The 10,412-nt window shown below is 39.4% G+C and overlaps 1 protein-coding gene across 1 annotated transcript; it reads right to left on the bottom strand.

Moving 5' to 3' along the window:
* Positions 1 to 7,372: 7,372 nt before the first annotated feature.
* On the bottom strand, positions 7,373 to 8,364 carry LOC138878423 (uncharacterized). Its single transcript, XM_070158100.1, has 2 exons — positions 8,305 to 8,364; positions 7,373 to 8,245 (listed from the first exon to the last, which is right to left on the bottom strand). The coding sequence occupies exons 1-2, from the start codon at positions 8,362 to 8,364 to the stop codon at positions 7,373 to 7,375; spliced, it is 933 nt and encodes a 310-aa protein (XP_070014201.1).
* Positions 8,365 to 10,412: the final 2,048 nt, after the last annotated feature.

The raw sequence follows: 10,412 nt of genomic DNA on the forward strand, positions 1-10,412 counted from the left end.
TGTACAACTTAAATGATCAGTCCGAGTATCGGTTTGAACTTAGAACATAATAAACCCTTAGGTTTTTATTAATCAATATAATGCCTCTTAAGGTTTTAGATCATCCTCGAGCTAAGCTTAAATCAATTTCACGCGAGCTCGGAACAATGGGACTCTTGGGTCCAAGTTGAGCGAGAACGAGGTCTCGAACTCTATATGTTTTTGGCCCTTAGGCTCTTTTAAGTTGGCCCTTAGGCTCTTATATATCAGCCTTTAGGCTCTTTAAGTTGGCCCTTAGGATCTTATATATCGGCCCTTAAACTCTTTAAGTTGGGCCGATTCGGCCTCTAAAGTGGCTATAATTTTTCTCTCTTTTCGGCTAAAAGACTTAGTGAAAATTTTTGTATGCCTTAGCATGTGTCTTTTGTACCTGTAAGGTTTTTCGAAGGTTGGAACCTCATTTATAACTTGTTTGTGTAAACATAATCGAATACCTCTTGAGGTTTTTTCGAGGGTTGATATTATCGAAGCCTTTAAATTATTCGAGGGCTGACTTTATCGAAGCCCCTATATTATTTGCTTTTGTCGAGGGTAGCCTGATTTAATCGATTTTTTCAAAGTGTTTGAAGGCCTTTAATTTATGGCGGAAGTCGGATGTCTCGGAGCTACATTATTTCGGTCATAGCCTTTACATGACCGTAGTCTTTAATATGGCCGTAGCCTTCGGGTATGTCTCTTGGACTTGTTTCCCGATAACCCTTCGAATTTGTTCGAAGTGTTAGTCCTCGAGTATGATGGCCTTGGCCTTTATAATGAAGGATGCCTCTTTGAGGTCTTAAGAGTCCGAGTTTTTAATGGCTCGGATGTGTCGACTATCGATGACAGTATCCGAGTATTCAGGGGTGCATTTGCATTTTGGCTCTTGAGCCGCTTCCCGTAGGATTATAAGTGTAGAGCTCGTGTAATAGTAAACTTCTTTGACACACAAAGTGTTTTTGATATAAATAGAATGCTTCTTCAAATAATTGATATATGCGTACATATTTTGCCGTCAGGGCTCGACTATTATATATGGACATGGTCCATCTGACCGTTTGGCCCATTACAAAGTTCTCCTATCGAGGCCCTATTTGCCATGAAGTATTTTCCTTGAAAATATAATCTCCGAGGATGATTCCCCCCAATATTCGAGGTTGATTGAAAAGAAATCTCGAATACTGTTGAGTTTTTCTTAGGTAGCATATAGTTGTTTCCTCGTTAAAAACCTCGCCGGTAAAACCCATTTGGGACAAAATCCGATCTAAGGGAAAAGAGTGCAGCGCATGCTTTAAAACCTAAGTCCTTTGAGTAAAAAGGTGCCTTCGAGATCTTCGATCGAACACCTACAATGAGTTAGTTTTAAATTCAAATGGACAAGAAAGATACATTCGTACCTTAGCAATAGTATCTTTTGAGTAATGATATGTTCCAATTGTTCGGCAGTTTTTCACCTTCCGTTGTGCTTAGTTTGTAAGATTATTTACCGACAACTCTAAGGACTCGGTACGGTCCTTCCCAATTCAGTCCTAGTTTCCCTTCGTTCGGGTCTCGAGTTTTGGGGGTGACTTTTCATAGAACTAAGTCCCCCACTCCGAAGTGTTAAAGAGTGGTCCTTCTATTGTAGTATCTCTCGATTCTTTGCTTCTATGCGGCCATCCGAACAAGTGCCACCTCTCGTTTTTCATCTAATAGCTCGAGGCTAGTATTCATAGCCACGTGATTTGTCTCCTCCGATGCATGTCGAAACCTGGCGCTGGGTTCTCCGACCTCGACAGGGATAAGGGCCTCAGAGAAATACACTAAAGAAAACGAAGTGGCCCCCGTGCTAGACTTCGATGTTGTCCGATATGCCCAAATGACCTCGGGTAAAACTTCTCTCCATTTTCCCTTCGCATCATCTAACCTTTTCTTCTGGTTTTGAATGATAGTTTTGTTTGTTGACTCGGCCTGTCCATTTCCAGTTGGGTGGTATGGTGTTGATAATATCCTCTTTATTTTATATGCCTCGAGGAACTCCGTCACTTTGCTGCCGATGAATTATTTTCCATTGACATTCAAACTCGGCCGGTATCCCTGACATGACCCATTTTATGAACAAACCGGGACCAGCACTCAATCGCTAAACATGACCGAGCGAACCATCTCTGCTTATCAAATCTATTATAACTTCAAACTTTATATGCAACAAGGCAATACTTTAACCACATACTTTTAATTAATTTAAACATTTAAATAAATCAACTTTAAAACTTTATTCATAGTAACCAATGAAATACTGCTAAGTTATTATAAAAAATATCTGAATCTTAACCCAACGACTATGTCTATGAAGTCTCTACTGATAAACTGACGCACTGCTCAGGACATGAGATTTCCTGGCCAGTTCTCTAAGTAACAAAGAAATAACTAAATAAAGATGACTCTAAGGAATATTCCATGAACAAAAGCGGAGCTCACCAATAGCACTGGAAGAGAAGGAAGTCCTAACTCGTAGCCTGCTCGCCTGCAAATTCGATTCCTACGTTGTACCGCAGACCAATGTAGGTTCCCAAATGAGAACGTCAGTACCATCCATTGTACTCAGTGAGTCTCAACAACAGGGGGCGAATTTTTAATAACATATACATTATGAGCAAAGGTTCTAAATGCATGTAAAACATAAAGCTTATAAGAATAATTCTAAATAATTGCATAATAGCAGTTTTTGAATATTCTAAAAGAAATTCTTTTCTTTTTCTTTCTTAACAAAAAATATACTTCACTTTATACTTTGGGAGTTCCAACTATCCTGACTTAATTCTGTCTCAGTCACCGTGTGATCGGTACGGGTTCGATCCCAACCTGATCGAATAGGCCCAATCCACAAGATGTCACTCGCTTCATGGTTCTCAGCACTCATGTCTCATACCTTAGCATGACTAAGTAAATTCTCAGCAACGAGACCCTCGGCTCGTGTGCTCCCTACATTGGCACAAGTAGTTTCAGAAAGTCAATGCCTTGGTCAGAACCCTAGACCTAGACGATGACCCCTTCTCAGAATAAAGGATACTCCCAAAAATCTTTTCTTTCTAAAACTTCTTCTTGTGAATTTTCAAGTCTAAATCTTTTATACATACTCATACTGGTATCCTTAAATGTAAGGAATGTCATAAGAATGAAATAAACATTCAAAAGTATTTACAAAGGTTCTTGATCCTTCATGAATTTTCAACATGAGGTGGCATATCAGAATAACATAAAAATCTAAAATTTATGCACATATATCCAAATAATCATCTAAACTTTAGCTAGAAAATAATTCTAAGCTAATAGGCACTTACTACTCCAATTAAGTATATATTAACTCTTTTATGCAATTCATCAAACACCTTGTGTGCGTGCTTTTGTGAGTTAAATCACTTTAGTAAAGGGTTATATCAACTCACCTCAATACTCCTCGAGCCAATACGTAGACCCCAGTCCAATTTATACTCGTCAAACAATTGATTCTACAACAACCAGTGCATTTTAATTAATTTCAAAGTTTCACACCTAAATATGGGATTTACTATTGATACAGAGAAAGAATTGAATTAACTATTCAATTCTTACCTATTACTACTGTAGGGTAATTGAGAATAGGGAATTTTATATACCTGAGTTCAAGAATAAGTGAGTTATGAAGAACCCTAAAATTTTCCGTTGCCTGCGTGAGTATCTCGCTGAAACGGCTTCTGTTTCTTGAACAGAAAGTCGACTCCTATCTTTCAATGGCTTTCACGCCTTTGTTTGCCAAGAGTCCTTTATGGTCTTAAGGCTCACGTGCCCTTTTCCTTTTAGTTCTTTTTTTTTTTTGTTTTGTTTGTTTTTGTTTTGTTTCTCTTTTTTTTTTTTTTTGACTTAGCTAGTATTTAATTATACCTACTTTTAATAATTAATAATACTAAAGTTATTAATATTTCCCTAATTGTATATCCAATTATTTATAGATAGAGAAGTAACTCAAAATTAATCACACAGGTTTAAATCCGTAATAGAAGTATAATTTAAGTTTTTTTTTTACAAAAAAATTAATTTCTATATTTAGCGTGTCTTGAAACTTTTATAAATTTGAGGAGTGTTACAATCTTTCCTCCTTAAAAATATTCGTCCTCGAATGTTGCTAGGGCCTTATTCTTAAGCTAACAATCATTCCTTAGGTCCTTGAACCTCTTAAGTTTTCTTAGCACTACTCACTCTTCCAAGGGATTCAAAATTTTGGTTAACTCCCTAAATTTTCAAAAATTTCGGCAGAGTTTCCCTTGTAAATTGGACTATCCAAAAAAAAATATCATGCCGCAAATACCACAACTACACCACCAACAACCAAATATACCATAACAGACCATTCATAGGCACCATACACAACTCATAAATTAATTACTCACACTCCGGTAAGGAGGTACCACAATAACTATCAAGAATCTAAAGCACAACACTTTCGCAAAAGTAAATCACTTTAATGAGTTAAATATACTCTGGAATAAACTAAGTCACTACAACAATTAAATATAATCTAGGAAGAACATAAACACTTGCTAACTTGTATTTAATAAATGAAATATAAATGTCAAGCCAAACCTAGGTTTACATACCTTGTTACTCAAATAAATAAGGATACTTCTTCCTCATATCTTCCTCGACCTCCCACGTAGCTTCTTTTGAATCATGATTACTCCACAAAACTTTTATCGATGCTATATCTTTTGTTCTCAACTTCCTTACTTATCTATCGAGAATTTCTATAGGTACCTCTTCATAAGTCAAACCTTCTTTAATTTCTATGGTATCGGCAGGTATTATATACGACTCATCATGAATGTACTTCCTAAGCATAAACACATGAAAGACAACATGAACAGAGGACAACTCAACGGGTAGCGCTAGCTTATAAGCCACGTTTCCTTTCCTTTCTAGAATTTCATAAGGTCCGATAAATCTAGGGCTAAGTTTCCCTTTCTTACCAAATCTCATAACTCCTTTCATTGGTGAAACTTTCAAAAACACCTTATCACCAACCATGAACTCTAACTCACGATGCCTCTTGTCAGAATAAGACTTTTGACGACTCTGAGCCGCTTTAAGTCTTTCTCTAATTAGTTGAACATTCTCCAAGGCCTCACAAACAAACTCTGGACCAATCAACGGCACCCCTGCTGGTTCAAACCAACCCACTTGAGACCTACATCTTCGCCCATACAACGCTTCATAAGGAGCCATACCAATGCTGGCCTAATAGCTGTTATTGTAAGAAAATTCTATAAGTAGAAAGTGATCATCCCAATTACCTCCAAAATCTATAACACACGCACACAACATATCTTCGAGAGTCTGAATGGTCCTTTCTGCCTGGCCATCGGTCTGTGGATGAAAAGCGGTGCTTAAATTGACCTTGGTACCTAATCTTTTCTAAAATTCCTGCCAAAAATGCGCTGTGAACTGAGGGCCTCTGTCAGATATGATTGAAACTGGAGTACCATGCAATCGGAATATTTCTTTGATGTACAACTGCGCATACTGCTCTGCGGAGTCTATCGTCTTTACTGGTAGCAAATGCGCGGACTTTGTCAGTCGGTCTACAATAACCCAAATTGAATCATGTTTACGGTATGTGCGAGGTAGACCTACTACGAAATCCATATTAATCATCTCCCACTTCTACTGTGGTATCTCTATATCTTGAGCTAGGCCACCAGGCCTCTGATGCTCGGCTTTGACTTGCTGGCAATTTAAACATTTAGCCACATGATCTGCTACTTGTTTCTTCATGCCTTTCCACCAATACAACTCTTTCAAATCTAGATACATTTTGGTAGCACCTGGGTAGATAGAGTACCTCAAACTGTGAGCTTCCTCCATTATGGCCTTCCTAAGACCATCTACATTAGGCACACATAACCGATCATTCAACTTCAAATCTCTGTCATTTCCTAGAGTGAAAGCAATGATTTCTTTGCTTCTGACTCCTTCTTTTAATTTCACTAAGTACGGATCTTCGTCTTGCTTAGCCTTAACATGCGCAACAAGGGAGGATTGTGCTAAGGCATAAACAGTTATATCTCCTTCTTCTGTCTCATCCAATCTAATTCCATATTGGCTAGTTTTTGAATTTCTCGACCCAAAGATCGCCTTTGTACACCAAGATGGGACAAGACACCCACTGACTTCCTACTAAGTGCATCTGCTACCACATTAGCTTTGCCCGGGTGATAAAGGATATTGATGTCATAATCTTTCAATAGCTCGAGCCACCTTCTTTGTCTCAAATTTAGTTCTTTTTGCTTGAAAATGTACTGGAGGCTTTTGTGATCTGTAAACACTTCAGAATGCTCGCCATAAAGGTAGTGTCACCATATTTTTAATGCAAACACCACTGCTGCAAGATCCAAGTCATGTGTGGGGTAGTTCTTTTCATGATTCTTTAACTGCCTGGAAGCATAAGCAATAACTTTTTCATTTTGCATAAGAACACAACCAAGGCCCACTCTGGAGGCATCACAATACACTGTGAACCCACCCGAATCTGTCGGCAAAGTTAACATAGGTGCAGTGGTCAACCTCTTCTTTAACTCTTGAAAACTCTGCTCACAAGCGTCTGACCATTGGAACTTAACTGCTTTCTGAGTCAACTTAGTTAATGGAGCTGCAAGTGAGGAAAACCCCTCTACAAACCTTCTATAGTAGCCAGCTAACCCCAAGAAACTCCTGATTTCGGTTGGCGTTGTCGGCCTAGGCCAGTTCTTGATTGCTTCTGTCTTTTGAGGGTCTATTTTTATTCCTTCACTAGATACCACGTGGCCTAAGAATGCTACTGACTGCAACCAGAACTCACATTTTGAAAACTTGGCATAAAGCTCATTCTCCTTCAAGGTCTGTAAGGCTATTCTAAGGTGTTCTGCATGTTCTTCCTTGCTCTTAGAGTATACCAAAATATCGTCTATAAACACGATAATAAAGGTATCCAGGAATGGCTTGAAAACTCTATTCATGAGGTCCATAAATGCAGCTGGAGCATTTGTCAACTCGAAGGACATTACTTGAAATTCATGGTGCCCGTAGCGAGTCCTAAAGGCTGTTTTAGATATATCTTCTTCTCTGATTCTCAACTGATGGTACCCCGACCTCAAGTCTATTTTTGAAAAGTACTTTGCACCCTGAAGTTGATCAAATAAATCATCAATTCTTGGCAGTGAGTACTTGTTCTTAATGGTAACTTTATTCAACTGCCAATAGTCGACACACATTCTGAGAGACCCATCTTTCTTCTTGACAAACAGGACCGGGGCACCCCACGGTGAAACACTCGGCCTGATGAAACCCTTGTCAATAAGGTCTTTCAACTGTTCTCGCAACTCATTAAGTTCTCTGGAGCCATCCTATAAGGAGGTATAGATATGGGCCGAGTGCCTGGCATGAGATCAATGCCGAAGTCTATGATTCTTTCGGAAGGAAGTCCGAGAAGGTCATCTGAGAAAACTTCTGGAAATTCTCTAACAACTGGCACAGACTGAAGAGTTGGTGGTTCTGATTCTGGATTAATAATGTGAGCCAAATAGGCGAGACACCCCTTATCGATCATTCGTTGTGCCTTAAGATGAGAAATAAACTTACCTACGAGCGATGCTGAACTACCCTTCCACTCTAAGACTTCTTCATTTGGAAATTGGAACCTGACTATCTTGGCATGACAATCTAACATGGCATAGGAGGAAGACAACCAGCCCATACCCATGATCACATCAAAATCCACCATTTCTAACTCTATGAGATCGGCTTTGGTGTTTCGACCTTGGACCGAAACTATACAACCTCTATAGACTCTGGTGACTTTCACTGACTCGCCAACTGGAGTAGATACGAGGAACGTCTCACTAAGTTGTTCAGGTTCTAGTCCGAGGTTAATTACAAAGTATGGAGTCACATATGAAAACGTTGAACCTGGATCCATTATGGCATAAGCATTATGTGAGAAGACTAAAATTATACCTGTAATAACTTCTGCAGATGCTTCTGCACTCTGACTATCAAGTGTAGCAAACAAATGGGGTTGTCCCCCTCCCTGAGTAACTCGATATGCACCTCTGCCTGCTCCATGCCCTGTCTGATTATGAGAACCACGAGCCTGAGGGGGTGCAACTGTAGTAGCTGAGGAACTAGAAGGACGAGTTGATCCACCACTGAAATTGCGTCGCAACTTTGGGTAGTTGGCCTTTATATGACCAATGTCTCCACAATGGTAGCAACCATGAAACCCGAACTTGCACTGACCTGAATGTTGCCGCTTACATGTTCCACAAAGACTTTGCTGGTGTGAATGTTGCTCAGCATGACTCTGGCTATGTGAGGATGATGTCCTAAAATTCTGATTCTGGCGAGACTGATTTCCATAACTCTGAGTACGTCTGAAGGAAGGCCACCACCTGACTAATGACTGGACTGAGCTGGTGCTAATAACTCCCTATTAGAGGAATTATTTCCACCTCCGCTGGATGTACCATTAAACTTGCCCGTTGTCCGGGCTTTCTTGTTATGCTCTTTTTCTTCTCTCCTTGGTTGTATGTCTTTCTCTAAGTGCTTGGCAAATCCCACAACATAGGAGAAGGCTTCCATCCCTACTGCTGCAGCTGATGTCGTATCCTTAATGTGGTAAGCTAAACTGCCAACAAACCTGCGAATCTTTGCTTTTTCAGTCTTCACCATGTGAGGAGCATGCTTAGCTAACCTTATGAATTCCATGTAGTACTCTTGCACACTTTTATTCCCTTGCTTGAGCTGTTCGAACTCTGTAGCCTTAGCTTCTCTATCCTCTTCTGGGATAAAGTTAGCCATGAAGGCCTCTTCAAATTCTTCCCAAGTAGGCGGACCATCATCTTCATCTCTTTCCTTTTCCCACATCTCAAACCAAGCGCCGGCCACATCTTTAAGCTGGTAAGCAGCTAGCTCCACAGCTTCATCATCAAATGCTTTCATCACTCGGAAGGCTTTCTTAACACCCTCCATCCATAACATTGGATCTTCATCAAATATAGAACCATGGAACACTGGAGGACTCAACTTCAAAAATTCATTCACTCTTGATGACTCAGAATTGTTCTGTCTATTTGATTGAGGTGAAATCTCATCTCTTCTCTCGTTCTGATTGTCCATAAAGGCTTTAAACATCTCCATAGCAATGTTGACTGCATTAAACATCTGACCCACCTCTAGGGATATAGTTGTTTGAGTCAGAGCTGCTGTTGGGGGTGGCATTGGATCCTGAGGTACTTGCTCATCATGCTCCACCCCTTCTACATGTTCAACCTGGGGTACTTGAACACCCTTTGTGGATTTACCTCTCATTTTCTGAGTTGAAGCCTTTTTAGTTCTACCTTGAGCCACAATAGTAGCAATAGTTTCTTGAGCAGCATCCTTAGTGTCGGTGTTAGAGTTGCGAGTACGAGCCATTTCTGTGAGTTGTGGAGAACGAATACATTAGATAATTTCATAGAGGTAGGATCTACTGCACGATCTAAAGTATGACAAAAATGAGATTTTTACTAAATGCTTGTAGCCTCCTGTTTATAAGTATGGCGCACTTCATACCCATAAACAAGACTCTAATAACACGGCTTCATAGACCCCTAGGACTCCATAAACCTGAGGCCCTGATACCAAGTTTGACACAACCCATTTTCTGAACAAGCCGGGACCGGCACTCGATCGCTAAACATGACCGAGCGAACCATCTCTACTTATCAAATCTATTATAACTTCAAACTTTATATGCAACAAGTCAATACTCTAACCACATACTTTTAATTAATTTAAACATTTAAATAAATCAACTTCAAAATTTTATTCATAGTAACCAATGAAATACTGCTAAGTTATTATCAAAAACATCTGAATCTTAACCCAACGACTATGTCTATGAAGCCTCTACTGATAAACAGACGCACTGCTCAGGACATGAGATTTCCTGGCCAGTTCTCTAAGTAACAAAGAAATAACTAAATAAAGATGACTCTAAGGAATACTCCATGAACAAAAGCGGAGCTCACCAATAGCACTGGAAGAGAAGGAAGTCCTAACTCGTAGCCTGCTCGCCTGCAAATCCGGTTCCTACGTTGTACCACAGACCAACATAGGTTCCCAAAAGAGAACGTCAGTACCATCTATTGTACTCAGTGAGTCTCAACAACAGGGGGCGAAACTTTAATAACATATACATTATGAGCAAAGGTTCTAAATGCATGTAAAACATAAAGCTTATAAGAATAATTCTAAATAATTGCATAATAGCAGTTTTTGAATATTCTAAAAGAAATTCTTTTCTTTTTCTTTCTTAACAAAAAATATACTTCACTTTATACTTTGGGAGTTCCAACTATCCTGAC

The sequence above is a fragment of the Nicotiana sylvestris genome, chromosome 9, assembly GCF_000393655.2.
Source record: "Nicotiana sylvestris chromosome 9, ASM39365v2, whole genome shotgun sequence".
NCBI classification, from domain to species: domain Eukaryota; kingdom Viridiplantae; phylum Streptophyta; class Magnoliopsida; order Solanales; family Solanaceae; genus Nicotiana; species Nicotiana sylvestris.

Bases quoted from the DNA above. Each gene is read 5' to 3' on its own strand.
- LOC138878423 (XM_070158100.1), bottom strand. From the start codon at position 8,364: ATGCTGAGCAACATTCACACCAGCAAAGTCTTTGTGGAACATGTAAGC. The intron at 8,246-8,304 runs GTCAGTGCAAGT...GGTCATATAAAG, and splicing joins ATGTAAGCGGCAACATTCAG to GCCAACTACCCAAAGTTGCG.